Source organism: Solanum dulcamara, chromosome 9 (genome assembly GCF_947179165.1).
Source record: "Solanum dulcamara chromosome 9, daSolDulc1.2, whole genome shotgun sequence".
Classification (NCBI taxonomy): domain Eukaryota; kingdom Viridiplantae; phylum Streptophyta; class Magnoliopsida; order Solanales; family Solanaceae; genus Solanum; species Solanum dulcamara.
Window position 1 is genome coordinate 6,819,397 of NC_077245.1, and position 25,669 is coordinate 6,845,065.

The window sequence follows — 25,669 nt, forward strand, 5'->3', positions numbered from 1 at the left end:
GCTTCTCCTTTTAACACTTTATCTCAAATCTTACACAAATCACTATCATTATACTGTTGAGCTCGAATCTGCTCCAATAAGGATGACCTTGACTCCATGTAAGCCAAAACTCTATCAGGTTCTGAAATATCAAGTCTCACAAAGCTATTGGCTAAGGAATGGACATCTATGGCCAAAGGACGCTCTTCAACTTGTAATAAGGCTAGAATACCCATACTCACTATCTTTAGACTCAAGGCATCTGCTACCATATTTGCCTTACTCGGATGATAAAGAATAGTCATGTCATGGTCCTTAAGCAACTCCAACCATCTCCACTATCTCAAATTAAAATCCATCTAATTGAAGATATACTAGAGATTGCGATGATCCGTGAACACCTCACAATGCACACCATAAATGTGATGTCTCCAAATCTTCGATGCGAATACTACAGCTGCCAACTCTAAGTCATGGAGATGCAATGGATGAAAATCCCTGCACAAATCATCGATAATAACCTGCAAGGCCTAAGAAACTTCGAATCTTAGTAACTGAAGCAGGTCTGACCCAATCTCAAACTGCCTCAATCTTCTTAGGATCCACCATAATACCCTCCTTGGACACTACATGTCCCAAGAATATCACTGAACTAAGTCAGAACTCACTCTTTAAAAAAATTTCATGGAGTTTCTTCTCCTTCAGAATGTCAAGCACAATCCTCAAATGATGCTCATGCTCCTCCCTACTACGGAAGTATATCAATATATCATCTATGAACACAATAATAAATAAATCCAAGTACGCGCTGAACACTCCATTCATCAAGTTCATAAAGGCTGTTGGGGCATTAGTTAGCCCAAAAGCCATCACCAGAAAATCCTCCGCCCTAACCTTCAACTGATGATAATTGAATCTCAAGTCAATCTTGGAGAAAATTGAATCATCCTAAAGCTGATCAAATAAATCATCAATATGAGGTATCGGATATATTTTTCTGATGGTAATCTTATTCAACTGCCGATAGTCAATACACATACGCATAGATCCATCTTTCTTCTTCACAAATAACATTGGAGCACCCCAAGGAGATACACTCGGCCTAATAAACCATTTGCTCAACAAATCCTGCAACTGCTCCTTCAACTCATTCAATTCGATTGGTGTCATATAATAAGGAGGAATTAAAATGGGTTGAGTGCCCGGTTATATGTCTACTTTTTGTCTAGATTGAAATTGTTGTACCCCAAAATTTCTTTTAAGCTAAGACCCAAGCAATTCTTCTCATGCGTATAGATTTGAACCTGATGACTTCTACTTGTATCTATGTTGTAGGATCAATTCCTAAGTATTTGAAGTTTATTATAGGTGAATTAGGGTCATAAGGAACCTCTAGTGTTAAGTCGAGTTGAAAAATACTTTAACGATTAAGTTTTTATATAAGATCTTATAAAGGTCAACTTCAAATTACTATATATCTCAGAATATTAAGAGTTAGGTGGTATATGACCTATCAAATTAAATATATATATATATGTGTCCTCTTTTCAACGCCACCAAATGTTCCTCATTTGGAGTTCGGCGTAAAAAGTTATGACTATTTTACTAAAGACGCTCCATCTTGGCAGAAGTCCGCGATGGATCCACGACGCGGACAGGACGCGGACGACACTGCCTAAATCGAACGAAGCCCCTTTTATTTTTTTTAGGGTATTTTTACCCTATAACCTTTTGGGGCTATTTTAATGTCCCTAAACGTGTAGAAATCAGTTTTTCATCATTAAACATCCTCTCATTCACTCCAAAACTTTAAACACTGAAGAATTTACAAGAGAGCATCAAGTTAGGATTCTTTTTCAAAATTCCTCAACAAGATAAGTCCTTCTTCATAGATTTCAAACTTTCCAAATCAAACTTCTTTATCTATTCATGAATCACTAAGAGGAATCTTAAATCCTAACCATAGGGTTTCCAAGAAAACAAATCCAAGAATTTCAAGAAAGGGTCTCTTGATTGTTCTTCTTTAAGTTATGATTTTTCATCAAGATTTGTGGAGCTTTTAAGGTATGTAAGGCTAATCATAGCGTTGGATTGAGTTCGTACACGCGCCTCACATCTAAACTCTATCGTTAAATAGTTGAGTTGAATTCTAGCCCTAATTTCTTGAGTTCTTGAATCAATTTAATCCCCATTGAGTTTTGCATATAAATTTCATTGTGTTCTTGTACATACTACGATATTTCTTGATGAGTTTCTTGAGTTGAGTCTTGTTGAGAGTATGGATTTGTGTTTTTATTCACATGAACCCTAATTGTGATTTCATTTATATTTTATGCATTGATAGAGTTTTATTAAAGAATGATTTATGAACGCTTTGCATTAAATATTTTATGCACTATTTTGAGTTTAAAGAGTGAATATTTTCACCTTTGAATGAGGAAGAGTTTGAGCATAAGTTTGCGAAATACCTTAATTATTATCTTGATCCTGAGTATTTTAAATATAAATGAGTTGAGCATTATTACATTAAGATATATATTTTGAGATTAAGTTGAGAAGTTAAATGATATTCTTATTTTAAATGCATTCATTGAGTTGAGTTTATACCTATTTTAAAGAGAAGAGATGAGTTGAGGAGTTAAGTTATGCCTTAAATGAATTTTTTGAGTTGACATGAGTTGAGTCTTGAGTTAAAGTCCTAAAGAGACTAAATGAGTAAATTGAGTAAATTCTCTCATTATTGTATATGAGCATAATAAAATATTATGAAAATAGTATTGAGCACCGATATGGGGTGAGCTCATAAACTACGTAGCTAGCGTAGGATAAAGGTCAGGCCTCTCTTGTCCCAAAAGAGGACTTTTAGATTGGATCCATGAGTTTGAACGTCCTTTGCCTTGTTAAGGTATTGGACGGCTAAAGCAACATCAGTTTTAAGCGTTGTATCATCACTAACTCATAGGTGATGGTTGTCGGTTAGAAAAACTCCCTAAGAGTAATATATTATATTTTTATCTATCGAGCTGCATCTCTTACTGCATATTATTTAAAGCATTTGTATTATTTTACTTCATGCTTTATTGAGTTAAGTCATTTCAGAATGAGTCCTCTGAGTTGAGTTGAGTATCATTGAGTAAGTTTCCTTTCAGCTATTTTACATACTTGTACATTTCACGTACTAACGTCATTTTGCCTGCATCATTTTATGATGCAGACACAGATATTAGAGATCATCAACAGATATATCATTGAGGATCTACTTCTCTAGTTTTGGTGAGACCTCTTTGTATTCAGAGAAGCTCTTTTCTTTCCAGTCATTCCTTTATTATTTAGTCGTTCTTTAAGATAGCCGTGGACTTGTCTCGGCACCTTCTTATGAGTTAGTTAGAGGCTTCATAGATAGTAGAGTTGAGTAGAAGGATTCTTTCAGAATATGTTTTTAAACCATAATTTTATTATTGAGTATATTATACTTTGAGTATTTTAAAGCTATCATTTACTTATTGATGAAGATGTTTTAAATGTCCACTTGAGTTAAATTTATATTGAGGTGAGTTTGTTGCTGAATTATTGAACGAGTGATCAGAACAAGTGATTCGCTTGGGGCCAACAATGGTCTCCAAGTGCCGATCACGTCTAGGGTACCCTCTCGAAGCGTGACAGAAAAATAAGTACTTAAAAATTTGAGATATGCTCAAGTTATATCTAATACTACCATTTTTTTAAAAAATATGTTACTTTCTCCGTTTTAATTGATTTGACTTGATATGAAAAAAAAAAAAATTTAAAAATTTTTTATGATCATAAATACATTATTTAGTAAAACTAAAACTAAAACTAAAAAATTATAAAATAAAAAATACACTTTTTAAATGAATTAAAAAGAAAAAAGAAACAAACTGAAAACGTAAAAGAGGGTGTATAGTAAGAAGAAATTAAAGGGTTGGTAATTGATCCTCACTAACAAAGCAAACGTTTATGTATCTAATCAACTCAATTATTATTGTTATGGCCTGTTTGGCCATAAATATTTTTTTCCTTTCTTCCACAAACTTGTTTAGTTGTGTCAACTTGTCACTTTAAAAAAAAACCTAAAAATAATAATAATCAAATTTGAAAGAAGTACAAAATAAATTCCTTCATAAAAAACTATCAAAAACAATTTTTCCATTCCGCAAAGATAATAATAAGATATCCATATGTTTTGCCCGTCTTGTTTAGCTTTGAGAAATGAAAATATCTTAGAGTGGAATGTGAGGGATAGTTATGTCATAATCAATTTAATTTGTATGTTTAAATCATTTGTATTATTAATATACACCTCAATATACATTAAAGTGTAGATTAAGAATATATACTAAACAAGGTAACTAATAATATATACAATTAATCATGAATTATTTTTCTAATACACTCAATCGAGACCTAAGATCATATTGAATATATTTTCTATTCATTTTTAATTTGTCATATTTAGATTTGACATGTCCATTAAAAAAAATTGACATGACTATTCTATCCCGCTCCTATTAATTAATGTTTACTATTATGTTTTAAAAATAATTCGAAGAATATGTAATTAATGATAAATAATTATTCCAAGTGGACCCACCTGAACTCGTAAAAATGAAATCCAGCCCCTCCTATTTCTCTGCCCTGTTTTCCTACCTTAATAGCTCCCATGGCTTCTCTAAATTTTTCCATTTCTTTGTAACACAGTACAGATAAAAATAAAATAAAAACCAAAATTCTCAACAATAATGGCTAATCAATCCTTGGAGTACTCTTATTCTTCATATCCAGATTCTGTAAATTCATCCCCACGTTCCCGTGAAATTGACTGTGAAAACGCTTCATGGGATGATCAACCACCTTCTTCTAATTCAAATTACAAAGTCAAATTCATGTGCAGTTATGGCGGAAAAATACTCCCTAGACCCCATGATAATCAGCTAGCTTACGTCGCTGGTGAAACTAAAATTCTCTCCGTTGATCGGAATATCAGATTTTCCAATCTTGTTGCTAAGCTTTCCTCTATTTCTGATTGTGATGTTTGCTTTAAGTATCAGTTACCTGGTGAAGACCTTGATGCTTTGATTTCAGTAACTAACGATGAAGATTTAGAACATATGATGCTTGAATATGATCGGCTTTATCGGGGACCTGCTAAACCGGCGAGGCTCCGGTTGTTTTTATTCCCGTTGACTACTCCGGCGACTAGTAATTTCGGTTCAACTGACTCGAAAACTGAGAGTCAGTGGTTTGTTGATGCGTTGAATTCTGTTCAGTTGCAGAATTTGGATGTGAATTCTCCGACGGCTGTTTCGTCGGCGCCGTCGCCGGCGAATAATCCTGATTTTCTGTTTGGGTTGGATAAAGGGCAAGTTCAACAACAACCTCCACCGGTGAAGCTACAAGACCCAACTCCTCCACCGCCGGTGCAGGAGGTTTTTGCCAAGGAATTTCATGGTGGTTCCGATGCGGGATCGGAAGACCGGCATATCATCGGAGATAATGTAATCTCGCCGGCGGATTATCAGAGACAGGTTCATGAAATGCAAAGGTTGCAGCAGCATATTTCTAACCAAGAACAAGCTATGTACAACAGAAAGATTGAGGAATCTATTCCTAGAGTGTATCCAGGAGAATACTATCAGCAAAAAGCTCCGCCGCCGCCGCAACAGGCGGCGGTGCCGGTGACGAATCCGGCCAACTTCTGGCCGGAACGTCATATGACTAGTGGACCATACCCTGCTTCAGCAGTGCAAACTGAACAACCTGTATATATAGTTCAAACGCCCTCCGGAGTTTATCAAACTCCGGCTATGCGACCGGTGACTAGTCAAGTGGGTGGTCAGGCTTATTACGGCATGCAGCGCGTGATGCCAGAGGTTTACAGGGAACAGCCGGTGTACGGCGGAGTTCCTCCGCAACCAACAATTCAACAGCCGAAGATGGGAGGAGCTTACACGTCGGAAAATATGGGGATGGTACGGCCACACGCGCCGCCGGAGCCAACATATACACAAGTTGGGTATGATAGTGTAGGGAGACAGGTTTATTATACTGCACCGGCGGGTGTTATGCAACAGCAAATGCAGCATCCAGCGGTGGCCGCCGCGGCGGTTGATGGTAGGCAGAGTGGCGGCGCGTTGAATCCAGATGGTAGAATTGTTGGCAAGCCTTGAAGTTTATCCTTAATTTCTTTCTTGCTTTTGAGTTAATTTTTACTTAAGTGAAAAAAATAGGATTTTATTAACTTTGCGGCGGGCTTATGGTCGTGTCATGTGTGTTTAGTAACTTTTTTTGGAAATGTTTTTCTATGTACTGTTTCGTGGGATTGGGATATGCAAGTGAAAGATTATTAGTAACTGATGTTGATTAAGCACAAGTCTAAACCAAGTTCAAGAAACTAAACACGGATAATATGACGCACTTAATTGTTAATTGATGTTTACATGAGCACAGACATCCTCAAACAATAATGAGCGGAGTTAATTATGCCGTTTGAATTAAATATTTACTATCATATTAAACTGTATAATTGATTTTAAAAATATAATTTCATTTCTTAATTAACTCATAAAGCAAACGTCATGACTCTATTCCAAATTACCCCAAATTTTATCATAGGTAGAATATTGATGTTATCTTACATGTGAAAAGTATAATTTTGAGCTGATTCAATATTAAATTAATATTCCTATGTAAGAGACTAATGACCAAACAAGTTCGGCGTAGATATAAAGCACTTTCAATCTTGTCTGATTCTACTAAAATTTTCAAAGAAGCATCTATATGGAGTTCTGTTTTTCAAAAGCTTTATTATTGAAAAAAGTAATTAATCGATTACTTAGTAACTATCGTAGTTTTTTTGTTTTGTTTTGTTTTTTAGTTTTTTTTACTTTTCTTCCTTTCTATACCTAGGAAAGAAATAAAAGGGTACCAAATAACTACTACATTGGAAAACATTATTCCAAAAAGATGATATGATTGCGACCTAACAAATTGTGAATAGTCTCACATCAATTACTTAATATATGAATAAACTTCTTAGTATAGTTTAAATTTTCGAAGTTAATTTTTGACATTAAGTTAGATATAAAAATCATAACGCAGCGACATTCTATTTTTCAGCATGAGTCACCATTTTCCAATGGCAACTTTGTTTTAAGTGAACGGGCAATTGAAGGTGGAAGGAGTTTGAAGAGCCACTTGTGATTGAAAAATCATAAAAATCCAAAGAGAAAGTCAGCATAAAATTGATGCCTAATTAAAGAGAATGCTTCATATTGAAGCAATGAAAAGAGGTACTTCAGTATAACTAATGGAATCATTTAGCATTGTGCTACTCCTTTTCTTCTTTTTTTTTTTTTTAAAAAAATAATTCATCTAGCGATTGAAGTTCGTATTAAAGCTTTAACTAAATTTAGATGATATACTTAGGATCATTTTATTTTATTAACCAAAGTAGAGGCATTGGGAGTTGAGGCTCTCAATAAAAAAAATTATATCCAAAATTCGAATTTAAAACCCCTCAGAGCAAATCAATCTTATAATTAACGTGAACGACTCCTATCACTCCACCGCAATTGTGCTACTCCATTTGCTAGCTAGGAATATGAAACAAGGCCACTATTGTTGACTAACGAACACCAAAATGCATGATGATGATATATAGTATGGTATTCACCATTATTTAATTTAATTTGTCCTATTTATCATACATCACTTTCATCTGATTGGACTAAAAGAGAGAATATATATATATATATACTATCTTTAGATAATCTTCTAAAATCTTTTTTAATTGTTCAGCCTTTTGTTTAATTTTATATTCACGATATACTAACCAATATTTAGATCTTATGTCTCGATATGCTGGATGTCTTTTAATATATGATAGTTTGCTCTAGCTTTGAGCTGTGTCACAAATTTATATATATATATATGATTTAAGGTTAACAATATGTATGGCAAATGTAGGATATATGTAAGCATATTTTGTTGGTCTGGAGTTCGCTGATCAAACTTTTTCTCAGCTTAAAAAACTTGACCCTTTTTTATTTAAAGTGTATATATGAAAAGGGAATAAATAAAAAAAGGATACTTCACTAAAGTCTGTCCTAGAAGAAGAATTTGATTATTATTCTTCTTGTATAAGGTCAATCAATTCTAGTGCTAGGCAGAGTTTACTGATTAAAGGATCGTTTCACTGAATAATTGTTTGGAGATGCCAACTCCAATTATGAGAAGAAAAAAATTCCAACTCTTAAGGTATGGCTAAGCCCAATATATTTAGGATTTGTTTGGAAACTACTTCTTTCGTCCATTTTTACTTGTCGAGTATTGACTGACACACTTCTCTGTTAGGACTAAAAGAATCGAGTGACATGCGAAAGCTAGCAAAGTAAACCTCGATTGATCATGAGTAAGAAGACAAACGAAAAATATACCAAAAGTGATGTAAATATTTAACGTGGTTCAGTCAATCAACCTACATCCACAAAAAAAAAAATAAGCAATCCACTATAAATATGAGAGTACAAAATATTTAGAGAAATAACCTCACACAATTCACCCAGAATACAAAGAGGTTCTTCCCCCAAATGTTAACGTAACACTTGTGTCTTACCGTTTCTCCCTACACAAAACTCTTAAAGCCCCTATGACTATATTGTAAATGCTGTCAAATTAGAAGGAGTGAACCTCTGTTTATAGAGTCAAACATTTTCCTACAAGAAAAAATACTAGCCAGATATGACGATTTTGTGTTTTTTCTTTTTAGAAAAAGATAAATCCAATTATACTAGGAAAGTCAGGGCAAACACCCAACATTATTAAGTAGCAACAAATAGAATAATTACTATATCACCCTTCAAATATACTCACTCTTGTCCGTATTAAGTGAATTGTAGGCATTTTTTTGTATAGTTTAAAATAAGTGAATTTTTTTTAAAATTCAAGAAAATTATTGAAACTGTTTTTCATGTTCACTATTTCATCTAATGAGATTCTTATTTTTTAACTACTTTACATTTTCTAGGAGACTAATTTTGAAATAATCAAAAGCGTAATAGTGATAAATAGTTGACCTTAAATATTTTTCTTAAGAGATATGTCATATCCCAACAATATACTCCTTCCGTTCATATTAGACGGACACTTTCAACTTTACACAGTGATTAAGTAATAATTAATACATTGGAAGAATTTACCATTTTGCCCTTTGTTTATATCAATGCAATATATATAGAGTATAGAAATAGTTAGTATTGAGAATTTTTTACATTCAAAAGGTCATATTAATTGTAAGGGTAGAATAAAAGAAATTTAATTAATGATATCTTAATTTAGTAAGTGATCAATAAGATGCTCATCTAATATGAGATGAAGGAAGTATTTAATATAAACTACATGGAGTAATAAAATTTAATGTTTTGAAAATGCATTGAGAAATCTATTGTAGTTAATAATAAGAATTAATCAGGAGTGATTAAAAAAATTTGATATTAAAATTAAATAAATAAAATTGAATATTTATTTTTAATATAGTGGACAAGTAAAAATATTGGAAAGGTAGGATGCCAAACTCTTCTACAATTCCCTAGCCAAAAGGGTAAGATGCCAAACTCTTCTTTCCTTTTCTCACCCAACGGACGCCCTTTTCTACCTTACATTCCTCAATGCCCAATCAATGTTTCCTAGCAAAATGAAAATTAGTTCATAAAAATATATTTATATTTAATTTATTTAAGTTTTTAAGGAATTATTTTTAAGATTGGACAAAATAATAGTTCACTCATTTATTAATATCTTTAGTTTTGATCTGTTCTAATACAGCTCAATTAAATAATTATTAATTATTAATACGATTCATTTTAATTGGTCTTAATGCAACATTTCAACTCAATGGATCATGACACTCACACACAGAATGAGAACAAATAATAACGAAATCATTAATATGCCGGCGATGCGAATTATTGACAGTTTGACACATGTAATACGTCTCTGTCTCTCTCATGAAAATGATTTCTATAATGTTAATTTGAATTGTCGCCATCTTTTTCTTGCTTCAAAATCTGAATAGATCTTTTTAGTTTTTTTTTGTTCATCCTTTTCTTTGTAACAAAAATACAAAAAGTTGATAGGAACTACTCCAATTTGTTTTGGTCCTCGTAATATTTTATTTTAATTTCTTCATTTGCAAATAAAATAATTAATCGAAGTGTATCCCTTAAAAGGTTCAAACAGAACGTAATGTTTATTGAAACTCTTTTAATTTGTCCCTTCTTTGAACAAGTATTGCGGTTAAGTCAATTAACAAAGACGGTATTCAGAATAAGTGAAATTTGGGAGAATTATAGGAGGAAGATTTGTCTTAAAAACCTCGCTGGGCTTTATTGAATTAAACACGATATATGACGGTCATGGATATAATATTGGGCCTGTTATGCTGCAGTCTTCCTTGGGCTATTGCTTTAATGGGCCCTAAATCCAGCTAATCTGAACAATTGATTTCTCTTGTATTTTCTTATTGAATAATATGCCAATAAATACTTAGAATTGTATATAAATATCAATATCCCAATTCTATTTTTAGCTATCTGCACTCATCCCATTCAGCTTGAAATATATAGTTGTCTAGTTGAATGCATGCACAGAGTCTTACAAAAGCATATTAAATTTGGTAATACTCTTTTTTTTATTGGCTTAAACTTTTGAATTTATGAGCCGAGGGTCTATCAAAATTCAAAAATAACATCTCTATCTTTACAAGACAAAGATTTCCTTCATCTTCTTCTTGGTGGTACGGCTCCAAGGACATGCAAGGTTGCATCCATATTATCCTTTTCAAATTTTACTTGTAAAATTAGACTAAATATATTATTGTTAATCATAAAGTTTTGAATGTATCCCAAATTAGAAACCGAGATTAAAAGTCAACTATTTTGAAAATTGTCCCTTCGATGATCCAAGATGATATTTTCCTACAAGTAATATTGGTAGGACCACAAAATTAATAAATTTTGACCCCACTGATATAATATGAAAGTAATGGGACAGGTGGCATTAATTAAGTGCAGAAATTACTTATCAACAGTGCGATATAAAATCAGGATAATAATATCAAGTGATTTCTTTTTATTTGTTTTAGTATTAATGGATAGAGTTATATGATATTTGCTGGTGATGCATTTAAGGTGACAGGTAACTTGTAGAATTAGTTCGTCAAGAGATGTAAAAGTTGATATAAACATCACGATTATAAAAATAAATTAAAAAAAGTCCAGAAGTTGCTGGTGATGCATCTAAGGTGACAGATAACCCGTAAAATTAGTTCGTCGAGAGATGTAAAAGTTGATTCAAACACCAAAATTATAAAAATAAATTAAAAAAAAAGTGCAGAAGTTACTGATTGACAACTTGACTTAGCATTCTTTAATATTTAGTAAGTACTATTATTATTTGTGGCAATGGCAACATAATTGTGGCGTGTTGTTGTGGATGTTACGTTTATGCGAAGAAAATCAACAATATAATATAGTTTGGTGCTGCAGTCACTTATTGTCAGTCTTATCAAGACCTAATTATATTGTTTTATGCACTATGATTGTCCAATCCTTTATTAATATTGCATAAGTTTAATAATTTATTGTAAATATTATTTTATTTTGTTCATGAATGCGCTGAAACGTCGCATTCTTCCTGGATTACTGGTGTTACATTTAACAATATCCCATGTTTCATGGTTTGAAAAATCCTTATTCCTTAAACCTTAGTTTATTTTTTTATAAATAAGCAACAGATTGATGTATTTATAGATTTGACTATGTATTAAAACAGGTAGAAAACACATATGTGGATGATGATGAATTGTAGACATATGCAGCGCGGGCAAAGTTAGTTAGAGTTGACAAATTCATTCAATTTTTTTTCAATGAAAAATTACATTATTTATTTATGAATGATTAAAATTAATATTTATGTATATATATATATATATTGACAAGTTCATTCAAATTTTTTTCAATGAAAAATTACATTATTTATTTATGAATGATTAAAATTAATATTTATGTATATATATATATATATATATATATATGATGGTATTGAACCCCTTTAATTTGAACTTAGGCTCCTTTATATTTGAACCCTTTAATAAAAAATATGATTTTACCACTGATCAATAGTTGTCTAATTATTACCAACACATAATTAATTGACCTATGGGAGACATCGTATCTCCACTTCTCTAAAACTATATATATTACAAGCTTTCAATATTAGTGTTGCCTGATAGTTGCTACCACTTTACAGTTTTTTATTTTTTATTTTTATACAATAGAAGCACTACCTTATATATATATATATATATATATAGTCCAATCTTATCCACACTCGATTAGTCTTAATAAAATCCACGAAATGATGATAGTTTCAATTATTGAATGTACCGGAGTCCGGAGAATAGAGACTATATATAGAGCCTCACCGGTATTTATTAGCCTAAAACTTCGATAATTACCATAATTATTAGCACTCATTAAAAGTTTAGTACTCCACATGTTCATTTGATTTGAATACAAGTTATGATGCGATTAGTTATGATGAGATAAATTATATTGACATTAGTTAAGATGGAATAAGTAATGCTGAGATTAATTTTTATTGAGTGTTTGGTTTGTTGTATTCAAAATAATATGCATTGCATAAATTTTAAAAAATAGATTGTTTCTTTACAAAAATATCATTCACTTTATTTAGTTTTTTATATTTTCTTTGCAAGCTTTAATTATTCAATATTCATTCTTAAAATAAAACTTTTATCTTCTTTACCTTAAATATTTTTATGTGTGCATTTTCATGATGTCCGTATGTATTTAAAAATAAAACTTTCTTCTTATTTAATTTAAAAATAGAATTTTAATTTTAATTTTTGTTAAAGTAAAAAAATGATTTATTAGAAATCAACATTTTATATACTTCTCGAATATGGATGTTAGCTCATAATCTAGCAAAGTTTTCTATTTATCCTACTATATATAGAGTTTTTTGGGATTTGATTTTTTCGTGTTGAATCGTAAATAATATAGTGATATCATATGAACATTTAAAACAAATTATGAAAGTAACATAATGAAGTTGCTTACAATAAAAAAAAAAAGTAAATACTCTCTCTCCATATTTACTTGTCCACTATATTAAAAATAGACGTCCAATAATATTTGTTCAATTTATGAATTTAAAAAATAATTTTACACTTAATTTCTAATTTACCCTTATCATTAATTATAGTCATTTTCCTGTTATATTTTTTAAGAAATTATAATTATTATATTTAAAGAGTAAAATGATAAAATTATCTTTTTATTTATGATTTCTTAAGAAATATACAAAATTAAAAGTGAATAAATATTATTGAACCAAGGAAAGTAAGCATTAATTTTCATGTTTGAATGGACATATGAGCCAAGAGAAAAGTGGACAAAACTTTGTAGCTCATCTTCTTGGATTTTGACGTCTCATATAAAAAACGTACCACAAACATGCTTATTGTTGAAAAACAAGACAAACTACACTTGTCCCTCTAATTAATAAGAAGTTTCCTTCAACGACAAGGAAATTTATGCCTTTTAAATCATTTAGCTCACTTGTGCTACCTTCCTCTAAGGACAAGGAAATTTTGTTTTTCAAATTATTCCACTTCTTGTTGAGTTCTATTATATAGATTTAAAATTTATAAATTTAATTCTTTTTTAAGTTTTTGTTATTGAAAAGTTATAAGTTTATATTTATTATCTGTTGTATTTTGTAAATTCTTACACATAAATATATAATTTATATAAAAAAATATTGAGTTTAGATAAATTCGATAACATCACTTTGCATACTGTATTATCTAAAGAAATTAACAGTACTATTAGAGATGAAACGCTTTAATTTTTTAAGTATGCCCCTCTTTGTCCTTGGTATATTTGTTTTTAAACCAGGCACAGAAAGAAAGTTCAAATAATTTTATATAGGATGGTCAAGATTGAATGTTCTTTTTTCATAATTTACCTCTCCCACTGTTTACTATAATGCCGACAAAGTAAATTTTCTTTCAAGTTTTAATTATTTCAGAAAAATAGTAAATTTTTTATGTAAAAAAAATAAAGACAAGTGAGTTAAAAGTCAATCAAATTCATTTCTTTGGACCAAAACATGAAGATGGGGAACCAGTACAAGAATATATATTGCTAGAAGAAAAAAGAAAAATATCAATGAGGAGAAGGAGAGCCTTCTTTCATGGAGATTCTAAGAAAAGATAAGATGTCCTTTATTCTTCTGACCGGACTCTCAATTTTATAGGCTAAAAAAGTCGAATCGTCACTTGCTCTGATGCTATGCTTAAAGCTGATTGGGGATATTAGAGTCTGTTTGGATGACTTAAAAAAAGTAACTTTTATGTATAAAGTGCTTTTAGAATTTTGAAGTGCTGAAAGTTATTTTTATAAATAATCAATTGAGTGTTTGGAGAAAAGTGCTTAAATGAGGAAAATGATGTGAATTTTAGGGTTAAAAGAATAAAAAAAGTAGTTTGAGAATTTAATTAAAATATAAGAGATATAAAAGTAATTTATATGGTCAAAAAAATGACTTTAAGCACTTAGAAAAAAAAAGTTAGGAATCTTAATTTTTCATTTTTGACTGCTTTAAGAACTTTATGGTTTAAAGTTAACATTAGGCAAACACGTCCAAAAGCTAAAAAAGAGCTCCAAACGGGCTCTTAATTGTTTATCTTTCCAAGAGTCATTACGAGAATGTCGAACGATAAGGTAGCTTCTCCCGGAAAAAGGTCAGCTAGGCTTCTATGAAATCAGAGCTTTAATGCATCGAATTATCTTTTTATACGGATTGATGCTAAATTATTTCAGATCACACCAAAAAAAATCCTTTCAAATTTCCTCAAGTTATAACAACCATTTATTCCATCTTAATTTAATCATGTATCACGATCTGATTTGTCCTTTTACTAGACTCGATTTTTTTTCCTATACATTAATTAAGAAGAATTCATTCTGTATTGGATTTTAACAAAATAAAGAGTCCAAGATAGATGTAAACCATCTGTAAAGTAACTTGGCAATGATTAAAGTGCATCCTATTAAAAATGAAAGTGATCTCATTCGACCTCAAAATATCTAATTAAAGAGGAATAAAATATTTTTAAAAATATATATATAAATAACATATCATGTGATATATTATTGAAATAAAGATTTGGAATACCAAATTAAGAAAGAACTATCTTTCTACACAAATTAAAAATAAAATAAAATAAATAAATTGAAATTAAAATTATTTGTTTTCAAAAATTAAGCAAATACAATAGTAATGTGCTTTTTACCATAATTTTATAATGTGAAAAAAATGTCCTATTTAGAAGGAAAATGTAACAGAAAATAAATTTGGGAATAAATTATGTATTCAGCCTAATTTTTTAAAAAAGGAAAGGAGAGGCATCATTTTCAAGTGGTGCATTCCCCACTAATTATATCTCTCCTTTTCAACGACTACCACTTCTCCAATTTATCTTATTACTTGTCATTCCTACCTTACCAAACAAAAATCTTGAATACATAGTTTGTTTATAAATTTTATATTATTAATTTTTAAATGTTTTTAACTTTTCAAAGTTGGCCCAAATCAATTTTTAAAATTTTTCAAAAAAAAAGAGTAAAATATATGTTAAATACTTGTAAAAAATTTTAAAAATTTCTCACCTGTTGTTTAGTATCGTTATTGAAGTCCGATTAAACTTAAAATTGAACTAAATTTTTTTACATAAAAGATAAAATGCTTTTTAACAAAAACAAATTTGTATCGAGGACTCAGACCTTTAGTTGGATTAATTTCAAAGTTTCAACAGGATATATAAAAGATAAAACCCCACAAAACTACTTTCAAGTATTCCAAATCCCAAATCACTTTTTCCCCGTTCTTATTATAGCTTCCTTTTTCATTTTCAACTCTCTCACAGTACCTATTCCTTTTTCCCTCAACAATTCCCATCCCTTTGCTTTATTAGTTAAAAATAGTAATAGAAGCCATACAGATTGGGAAATAGCCAAAATCTTGTTCGTCAAGCCCTATATGCTTTCTTGAAAGAGAAAAAAAATGGGTTGAGGTAAGAGGAACAAGAAGAAGAAGAAAAAGGGGTGTTGATTCTTGTTGTTGTTGTTGAAGAAGAAGAAGAAGAAGAAATGGTGATAAGGAAAGTTGGGAAGTATGAAGTTGGAAGGACAATTGGAGAAGGAACATTTGCTAAGGTTAAATTTGCTCAAAATACTGAGACAGGTGAAAGTGTCGCCATGAAAGTACTCGATCGAAGCACTATCATCAAGCACAAGATGGTTGACCAGGTGGGTGTTTGTTTTTCCCCCTTTTTTTTGAATTGGGTATTTGAAGAATGAGAAAACCCCCATTGCAACTGGATAATCCATGGATGAAGCTTAAGATTATAGAGTAACTAGTTAAATTTGCATTTTGTAAATGCTCACTTTGACTTGTTGTAAGCCTTTTGATATTGTTGAATTTATGGAATAAGTTTTCTATTAATAAATGTGATAAGTTGACTCTTCCCTTTTTAGATCAATTTATGAACCTACTTGAAATTTTAGTTAATTGTTGAGCTAAAATAGAGTGGCTTTTACTTGTTGTTTAGGATGTTAGTTAATTGACTATGCCATCATGAATGCGGGATTACGCCAATTTGTGAGCCTGCAAAGCATTTGAGAGGACACTGTTTGTTATATGAGTCCCCTTCATAAATAGAAAAAATGTTGATTCTGCTGAAAAATGAAAGACCTGTAGGTTAATGATGCTATCTGAACTCTGATGAACAGATTCGAGTTAGTTTGTAGATCATTTTTGCCAATGTGTATAAATTGCTGCTAGCTAACAGTTCCTACTTTAGTTGAATCTATTACAGTTCAGCATTTCAAGAATTCTCTTTGAATGTCAATTCCTAAGGCATTTCTTTCTGTGCGTAGAGATTCAAATTGTGTAAACTTGTGTTTGTGGTATTAGTTATCAAGCTTATGGTATGGAGGCAATGTTTCTATTTGAATATAATTTACTTTTTTTGGTTCTCTAATAGGAGCTTTCTGCATTTTTCATCTTGCAGATTAAGCAGGAGATATCCATAATGAAGCTTGTTAGACATCCATATGTAGTTCGATTGCATGAGGCATGTGCCAAAACAAGTGCAGATGACTTTCAGTTTCCTGAAATTTGTTGCCTGTTTCACTTTTAGGTTACTGGTGTTGGAGAGATTTCTTGTGCTGATGTGCACTGCTGATATAAAGAATTTTTTCTGTCAGGTTATAGCAACTCGCACGAAGATCTATATTATCTTGGAATTTATCACAGGCGGTGAACTGTTTGATAAGATAGTAAGTCGCACCTTAAAATGGATCAAGGACAAATGCAGATTATTTTGATTCTTCTTAAGCACTTGAGCATATATTCACCTTTAATAATCTCTGGTATGCGTAGGTCCACCATGGACGATTAAGTGAGGCCGAGTCTCGTAGATACTTTCAGCAATTGATTGATGGAGTTGATTATTGTCACATCAAGGGAGTTTATCATAGAGACCTAAAGGTACTTGTAAACAGAAAAGTAAAATCGAGAGAGCAATAAGTTATTATGCTTTTAAATGAAAATATTAATTCCACTTTCGTCTTTGCTCAGCCTGAAAATCTTCTGCTAGATTCCCAAGGAAATCTGAAAATATCAGATTTTGGACTTAGCGCATCACCTGGCGAAGTAAGGTCCATCAAAACACTACCTTTTGTTTCTCTATTATCAAGAATACAACAATACTGGCGTAAGTCTTTATGCTGCTAACTGCTGCTGCTGATGTTCTAATAGGGAGTCAACATTCTTAAGACTACATGTGGAACTCCCAACTATGTTGCACCAGAGGTAAGTTAGGCAGCTTCCGTTATAGTACTCTTAGTTCTTTGGTACATGTATATCTTTGAATGAGTTGTTTGATCATTGATATATATCCTTTACTGTATTATGGATTAAGACGTCCCTTTTCATCCTTGTTGTTGGAACTTTTTATTAGGTTCTTAGTCACAAAGGTTATGATGGTGCTGTGGCTGATATCTGGTCCTGTGGTGTCATCCTTTATGTTCTGATGGCAGGTTATCTCCCCTTTGATGAGGTTGATCTCACTACACTGTATGCAAAGGTAGAAGCTTTGCATTTTCATGCTGACAATTTCACATTTCATCACAGTAAAAGAAGATTATTTTATAACAAAGTTTAGTTACCAACAAGTATGTTTATATTTTTCTGCAGATTGACAAAGCAGAGTTCTCCTGCCCGTCTTGGTTTCCTGTTGGAGCAAAATCTCTGATACATCGAATTTTAGACCCAAATCCTCAAACCGTGAGTACTTAATCAGAGAATGTACACATATTAGATTATGTCCTTAAAATATCTGTTTTGGAAACTTAATCCGTCACAAAATATTTTACCCATTGGACTTGTTACAGATTGCAACTTATCCATTCTGTGTAGTATTTATTAACAAACTTGTCAAATCGGAAGCAAGAAAGGAACTTTGGCATAAATCCTTTTCCTTTTCTCCTCTCTTCTTCCCCCTCAAATAAATTAAACCATATTTGCTACCTCTAGCATTCTCCTTGCCACTTCTTTTTTGGGGTATAAGTCAAATTTCATTATTATAGAGCTAGATTTTCTCAAAATAATATGTACTAGATGTTTATGTGACTTAAAGTCGTGCTCAGACAAATATTAAAATTTCCAGTTATCTATACTACTCTCCATTACTTTTTCTTCCTTTTATTTTCATTCTCCTCCATCTCCTTGGCTTCTCATCTAAACCTTACTACTCTTTTTTTATGGTTCATGTGGATATAGGTGCTTCTATCTACTGTTTTGCTTCTTTCCAATGAGAAAGAACAGGGAAAATGAATGGAAGGAATCTAGCAAAAGGATAGAAGAAAAATAAAAGAACAAATATGCAGGTTCTACATTGGAAAGTGGAAAGAACAATAAAAGAAAAGAGAGCAAAGAAAGAAACTTGTTGCTATTTGTGCTGCTTTGCTTCTCTACATTTTTGTTACGTTTCTTGTATTCCCGTGCTCAAATTTCAGTTTTTCGTGATGATCTCCATTGTCATGGACTGAAGCAGAAATCCAGCAACTTCTTCCTTTTGGGTTTCCCCTTCCATTTTTCTTCTTTGTATGGTCGTTATTGCTGACAGTATCCAATTGTTGGAACTATTCTTTTGTGCATTAGACCTTTTTCCGCACTTTTTTTGTTTCTTTGTCTAATTTTTCTATTTTGACCTTAAATTTCCTTGCCATCTTAGTACTAAATTATCAATAGACATAGAACAACTGAGGAAGACAAGAGGGGAAAGAGCAGAAGGAGGAGAACTGTTAAGATAGCATCTGGGGATTGCATAATGGATGGTGGTCGTTTCAAGGAAAGGAAAAAATTTAAAAGGAAAAAGGATCTCTCTAAGTCTTTATTTCACTGTTATATATACCTGGCGTATTTTTCAAAATAACCTAATTGCTAAGTTGCAGCTTTTAGAAAGTTCTGTGGTGAGATGCTAATTTTTTTCTTGCTTCTTGAGCTATTTACTCTCTAAAGTAGGTTATACTTTCTATTACATGAATTAATTCTACCTTAGAATTGCTTTTGGAGTGTAGTAGCCGCGTTGAGGTTAAAGCGATGTACAATAATGTTGACCATGAAGATAAATTTAGTCTTTTACAAAAGCTAACATATTCTTACAGTGTTTTATTACTTAGTATTTCCTCTATTTTGTTCAGCGTATTCGGATTGAAGAGATCCGTAATGATGAGTGGTTTAGGAAAAATTATGATCCTGTCAAAGTCATGGAGTATGAAGATGTCAATTTGGATGATATCAATGCAGCTTTTGATGATGAGGTTGGTGAAACTTTGAATTGCTACTTTTGCTATATAAAACATTTTGATGTTGAACTAGGATTTTAAGTGAAATTTTTGCCAAGGCTTGCTTGGTGGGAAGCTGTTAAGTAGCTGGCTGAAGCATCAGTTTGTACTTGTTTGTTGCTCAAGTTGAAAGTCCTGTTATCATTAAGTTGAGAATGTTATTGTTTAATGTTGAGTAAGAAAACATATTGGGGCTATCACTTGGATTTAGATGATGGAATAGTTTTGTGAAGGCGTGTTCATTGTTACTGTTTGCGTTATTTAGATTCTTTCTGAACTTTTTTGTGTGGAGAAACGGAGGATATGCTCCAAAAAATGAAAGAAAGTTCAATTTGATAGGAATTCTGGTAGTGTTTGGTATGATGAAAAGTATTCCATGGAGGTTCTGGTTATTGACTGTTTATTTTCTTTGTTTTCCCCTAATTTATGGCATGTTGTAATGTTTTATAGGAGGAAGCAACCAACGAGCAATGTGACAATGTGGATGCTGGGCCTCTGGCTCTAAATGCGTTTGACCTTATTATTCTCTCTCAAGGATTGAACTTATCGATATTGTTTGACCGCGGGCAGGTATTGATTCTATAACTTCTACCAATTTGATCATTCACAACGGGGCTCTCGTTGTTTTTCTCTTTCATATAGATCAGATTTAAATATAGTCCATTAACATATATATCAACTAGTCCTGAGTTGGAGCAAAGAAAAGAGGCACATCTTGCTTCACATTTTCAGTTTACCCCCATAGCCTTGTTAGTTGCTTGTCATTATTAAGGTGCTAGTCTTGAACTTAGATAAGTGAAATGTGGATACTGGATTTACAGGATTCAATGAAGCATCATCAAACACGCTTCCTAACGCAGAAACCAGCAAAAGTTGTTTTATCAAGTATGGAAGTTGTGGCCCAGTCCATGGGTTTCAAGACCCATATCCGTAATTTTAAGGTAGACAAGTACCTTTTCTTATTAATAATGGGCATCTCAAGCTTAATCACTTGGGTTCACTAGTATTCTTTTTTCTTTCCCTTAAGTTCTATGCTGCAATTTTCTTGGAGAATTCCTAAGGTAAGTCTTCTTTTGTGCTTGTACGTCTCAGATGAGAGTAGAAGGTCTCTCCGTGAACAAGACTTCACATTTCTCTGTAATACTGGAGGCAAGTTTACATCTTTCCAAAGTTGGTTCAATCTGTGTGGCACTCTTTGTGTGCTAGCTAATATTTTATTATTCAATAGATTTTCGAAGTTGCTCCTACATTTTTCATGGTAGACGTTCAGAAAGCAGCCGGTGATGCTAGTGAATTCCTCAAGGTTAGTTTTGTCTCGTACATATACATGATCCAAAACTCTCTTTGCTTCTAATCTTATCAAAAGTGCCCGACATAATGCAAGTGCTTACACCTATACTGTTTTACAGTTTTACAAGAACTTTTGTGGCAATCTTGAGGATATAATCTGGAGGCCACCGGATGAATCATGCAAATCAAGAGCTACGAAAACACGGAGTAGAAAGAGATGATAATTTAGCATTAGAGAATCTGTGTGTACTTTGTATTTGTATAAATATTACAGTTTCTTGAACCAATAGGCAGTGAGTACACTCTTCCTATAGTCGAGCCAAGTGAGGGGTAAGGCTTTCACGCTTTCCCCAGGTTTTGTATCAATTATATTGATGTGGTGACAGTTTATCATCTTAGAGCAGAGAGTAAACATAACAAATACCTACTTTTATAGAAGAGTTTGTCAAGTTGATGATATTTTGCCAGCTTCTGTGAAACATTTCCAATTTTCTCGTTTCATGAAATTTATTAGAACAGCCAAGGCAATAGTTATTAAAAGCCACGTTCTGCCCAACACTTGAGCCTTAGCAACTACGTCATTTCTTAGAAAGTGTGTTCCGTTGTACCAATCAAACTGATTTCTAGCCCTCACGAGATAGTGCCAAAAATATACTTTGAGCTAGCATATCTACTTTGTAATTTTACCGGTTTGGCCAAACCCAACTTGTTTGGGGTTGAGATGTAGTAGTAGTTGTTGTTGTACTGGTTTTGGCGTGACAAAGTTTGTATAAATCATTCAAATTTTCCCAGTCAACGTAAATTAACCAAGATCCAAGAACAAAAAGGAGAAAATTTCCCACAAAATTTGTTCTTTTGATGTGTTGTGTATTCTTACCTTGAGCTGTCTGTTTACAGGTTTTGGGTCTTTTGTCATTGCATTGATTATCTTTTCAAGAAAAAGAATAAAAATCAAACCTGTGTCTCATAAATCCAAACGATGGCAGGACAACCCTCGAGTATAATTTATATAGCAATTGGAAATTTCAAAAGTACAGAACTCAATATAAGCCACTATTTACTTTTCTGATTTTCCTTTCATATAACGAGCTACATGATCTAAATTCAGTGAAGAACAGAGACTTGACAAGAAAAATGATAATCAAGAAATTAAGGTAAGTGAGGCTTTGAGAAAGAATTAAACAAGACTGCCAAAATCGCCACAAGAACAATGTCCATTCACAAATTTGTGCAGCCTTTTACTATCTCTAATGATGATTTTTCTTGAAGTTATCTGTGAGATGAATTTCATAAAGCTGTGGCAATCTCTACACATGCTAATACTCTTAATAACTCGGATGGGTGCAGCACTCGGTGTGTTCAGCAATACAAATGCAACTGCTAACTTTTCACTATGACGACCAATAGGAAAAGTTGCTTCATCATCTTTTTCGTTTTTGAGCTCCAAACTTGTGTGCAACTCAAATCCCATTGTACTTGCTTTGTCATGTAAATCACTTAAGAAATTGTCTATATTTACGTATGGAGGATTCAACTGATCACCTGTTCTAAATGAATGAACTTTGTCCCTGATGCTGATCCAGCTCCAATCCTTTAGCTTTCCGATTTGTTCATCTTTTATTAGCTTTCTCACCCTGGAAACATCCTTCCATCTCTCAGCTGAGAGGTACATGTTTAACAACAAGAAGTAAGCTTCTGAATTTTTCGGATTCAGGTTTAGTAGTTGTTCTGCAGCATAAAAACCTAACTCTAATTTCCCATGGCTTCTACAGCCCGCTATTAGAAGTGACCATATAAACTCGTTAGGTTCAAAATCCATCTTCTTGACGAAATCAAAAGCTTCATCTATCCTCCCTAACCTCACAAACATATCAATCAAGCATGCATAATGGTCCATCACGGGTTTAATTTTGTACTCTTTTTTCATCATGTCAAAGTATGTCAATGCCTCTTTCACCAGTCCAGCATGGCTACATGCCGAGAGAACTCCCACAAATGTAACCTTGTTTGGTCTAACTCCTACGAACCTCATATCCTCAAAGAGCAGCAATGCTTGTTTAGAGTACCCATGTTGTGCGAAGGCCGTAATCATAGACGTCCAAGATATCAAAGTTCGTGTAGACATCTCCACAAAAGCTTTACTTGCCCTATCAATGCTTCCACATTTATTATACATGTTAACTAGGGCAGTTCCCACTACAACATCCGACAAAAACCCAGACTTAATAACCTGAGCATGAATTTGCTCCCCTTGTTCCAAAGCAACCAAACTACTACATACAGACAACACACTCGAGAAGGTAAATAAATCAGGCTTCATCCCCGACTGATGCAGTCTCAGAAAAGTGTTTAGTGCCTCAAAACCGTTGGAATGTGCAGCCATACCATCCTCTGTGATATCCATAAGTTGAGCGAGACCTGCAATCATTGCATTCCATGTAACCAAGCTAATTGTCTCCATTCCGTCAAACAACTTCTTGGCCTCTATAATCCACCCGTTTTTCAAGTATAAATACATTATTGAATTCGTTACTCGTAAATTAGAACCATACCCCAGTTTAATGCTCAAAGAATGAATTTGTGATCCCATCTTTAAAGCCTGCATTATGCAACACAAACTTAGTACACTTGTAAATGTGAACTCATTAGGCTCCACGTTCGCACAAAGCATATCAACAAACAGGCTTAATCCCATTGCAGAATCCCCGTTGTCTCCGCAGGCAGATATAGCTGTTGTCCAAGAGATGACATTCTTATCAGAAATCATCTGAAATGCTTTAACTGCAGAATCCAGATTGTGACTTTTGGAATACAAGCTACAGAGAGCATTGCCAATGCTTGTGTCATCCCCAATTTCATACTTCACAACATACGCATGAATCTGCTTTCCTAACTCGAAATGACCCAACAATGAGCAAGCATTGAACGCAACACCTAACGTATAATTCGTGGGAAATCCACCCGCTTCCAGCATTTCTTGGAATATGCTAATAGCAACCTCCGGCTGCGAATTCTGAACATAGCCAGACATCAAAGATGTCCAAGTAACAACATTTCTTTTAGGCAAATCATCGAATACCTTTCGTGCACTTCCCATTATCCCACATTTAGCATAAACATTAACAAGAAATGTCATGAGAAACAAATCTTCATGGATACCCATTTTGATAATGTGGCCATGAATTGCTTCAGCTTCTGAAACAGAATTTTTCTTGATACATTCTTGCAGCAGCTGAACATAAGAAGCTGATTCCACTTTTTCACTCCTTTCTTTGATCAGTGAAAGTGCCTCTCTGAATTCAAGATTCAATGGCTCCAAATCTTTATCCGAATTTATGGGACTATGATTTTTCTATCAGAAATTAAACCAGAAAACAGGAAGAATCATTATAAAAAGAAAAACCCCATGAATTAAAAAGAAGAAAAAAATAGTCATATGCACAGGAAAGGGCCGGACAAAGGTCTATTGTAGCAGTCATTTCTGCAAGAAGCTATTTCCACGCCCCGTTACGTCAGACTCAACAATGGAATAAACTAGTAATTAAGAGGATCAAGAACGTACCTTTTCGAAAGACAAAGAAGTTACTGTGTTTTTCTTGAATTCATTTTCAAGCTTAAGGGTGTTGCCCACAACTACTGAAGGCAGAGAAGCCATGAATTCCACTGAGTAAAGATAACTTCATTGTTCTTTGCTTTTATTTCATCTGAAATTGGAAAAAAAAATGTTATCTTTACTCTTTGGATGAAATTGAACTGAAAATCCTATATGGGAACCGGGGAGACCGGTAGAGATTTAGTTTTGTGGACCCCACTGGTGATGCGAAAATGGATTAGGGCGTTAATCTTAGCGGGAACTATCAAATTATAGATTGTAATCAGCAGGGGTGGTATTTGAAATTTTGATATGGTAATTTCGGTATTTGATTTTTAAAATCATTATATCATTATCAAAAAAATATGATAAATTAGTATCCATAGTTTGTTAACTTCAACTAATATATATTCATATAATAGAATATTATGACTTTGACGATTCAAAAAATAGTGTCAATTGTATCATACTAAAAAATTACACATGTAGAAACATATATTCAAAAGAAACTACAAACAACTCATTTTGTCAATCTATTACATTTAAAATACATTTTAATCAAAATAAAGTAGTCAAGATTTTAACTTCTAAACATTTAGTTCATACTAATACTAGGTTGTGGTAGTATTTTAATAATATATACAAGTTATTTATGTAACGATATAATTCGGTATGGTATTTGGTATTTCGATATGGTATTTCTAAATATCAAATACCATACTAAATATAAAAAAAAATTAAAATATAAACCAGATACCATACCAAATACCATAATATCGAAACCACAGTA

At 32.5% G+C, this 25,669-nt stretch overlaps 3 protein-coding genes across 4 annotated transcripts; 2 read left to right on the forward strand and 1 right to left on the reverse strand.

Annotated features, from left to right (window-relative positions):
* Positions 1-4,609: 4,609 nt before the first annotated feature.
* LOC129903142 (altered inheritance of mitochondria protein 3-like) lies at positions 4,610-6,436 on the forward strand. The gene has a single exon (XM_055978646.1). The coding sequence runs from the start codon at positions 4,740-4,742 to the stop codon at positions 6,165-6,167; it is 1,428 nt and encodes a 475-aa protein (XP_055834621.1). The 5' UTR covers positions 4,610-4,739; the 3' UTR covers positions 6,168-6,436.
* A 9,517-nt stretch (positions 6,437-15,953) lies between these two features.
* LOC129902609 (CBL-interacting serine/threonine-protein kinase 8) lies at positions 15,954-21,746 on the forward strand. Of its 2 annotated transcripts, XM_055977938.1 has the most exons (14): positions 15,963-16,394; positions 17,159-17,221; positions 17,355-17,426; positions 17,530-17,637; positions 17,728-17,802; positions 17,908-17,961; positions 18,110-18,235; positions 18,346-18,435; positions 19,854-19,973; positions 20,448-20,567; positions 20,819-20,938; positions 21,090-21,146; positions 21,226-21,300; positions 21,407-21,746. In XM_055977938.1, exons 1-14 carry the CDS (start codon positions 16,236-16,238, stop codon positions 21,506-21,508), a joined length of 1,341 nt encoding a protein of 446 aa, XP_055833913.1. In that variant the 5' UTR covers positions 15,963-16,235; the 3' UTR covers positions 21,509-21,746. The 2 variants fall into 2 exon arrangements, with proteins under 2 accessions (XP_055833914.1, XP_055833913.1); XM_055977939.1 differs by lacking the exons at positions 19,854-19,973; positions 20,448-20,567; positions 20,819-20,938; ... (1 more) ...; positions 21,226-21,300; positions 21,407-21,746 and adding an exon at positions 18,931-19,836 and having other exon boundaries at positions 15,954-16,394.
* Positions 21,747-22,327: 581 nt separating this feature from the next.
* Positions 22,328-25,025, reverse strand: LOC129903724 (putative pentatricopeptide repeat-containing protein At5g52630). Its single transcript, XM_055979267.1, has 2 exons — positions 24,850-25,025; positions 22,328-24,639 (listed from the first exon to the last, which is right to left on the reverse strand). Exons 1-2 carry the CDS (start codon positions 24,940-24,942, stop codon positions 22,465-22,467), a joined length of 2,268 nt encoding a protein of 755 aa, XP_055835242.1. The 5' UTR covers positions 24,943-25,025; the 3' UTR covers positions 22,328-22,464.
* Between the last annotated feature and the right edge of the window lie 644 nt (positions 25,026-25,669).

What these genes read in the sequence shown, in the direction of transcription:
- LOC129902609 (XM_055977938.1), top strand. Translation starts at nt 16,236, where the DNA reads ATGGTGATAAGGAAAGTTGGGAAGTATGAAGTTGGAAGGACAATTGGA. An exon ending in AGCACAAGATGGTTGACCAG is followed by an intron (nt 16,395 to 17,158) that starts GTGGGTGTTTGT and finishes TTCATCTTGCAG; the next exon opens with ATTAAGCAGGAGATATCCAT. An exon ending in TTAGCGCATCACCTGGCGAA is followed by an intron (nt 17,803 to 17,907) that starts GTAAGGTCCATC and finishes ATGTTCTAATAG; the next exon opens with GGAGTCAACATTCTTAAGAC.
- LOC129903724 (XM_055979267.1), bottom strand. Translation starts at nt 24,942, where the DNA reads ATGGCTTCTCTGCCTTCAGTAGTTGTGGGCAACACCCTTAAGCTTGAA. An exon ending in CTTCTTTGTCTTTCGAAAAG is followed by an intron (nt 24,640 to 24,849) that starts GTACGTTCTTGA and finishes AATTTCTGATAG; the next exon opens with AAAAATCATAGTCCCATAAA.
- LOC129903142 (XM_055978646.1), top strand. Translation starts at nt 4,740, where the DNA reads ATGGCTAATCAATCCTTGGAGTACTCTTATTCTTCATATCCAGATTCT.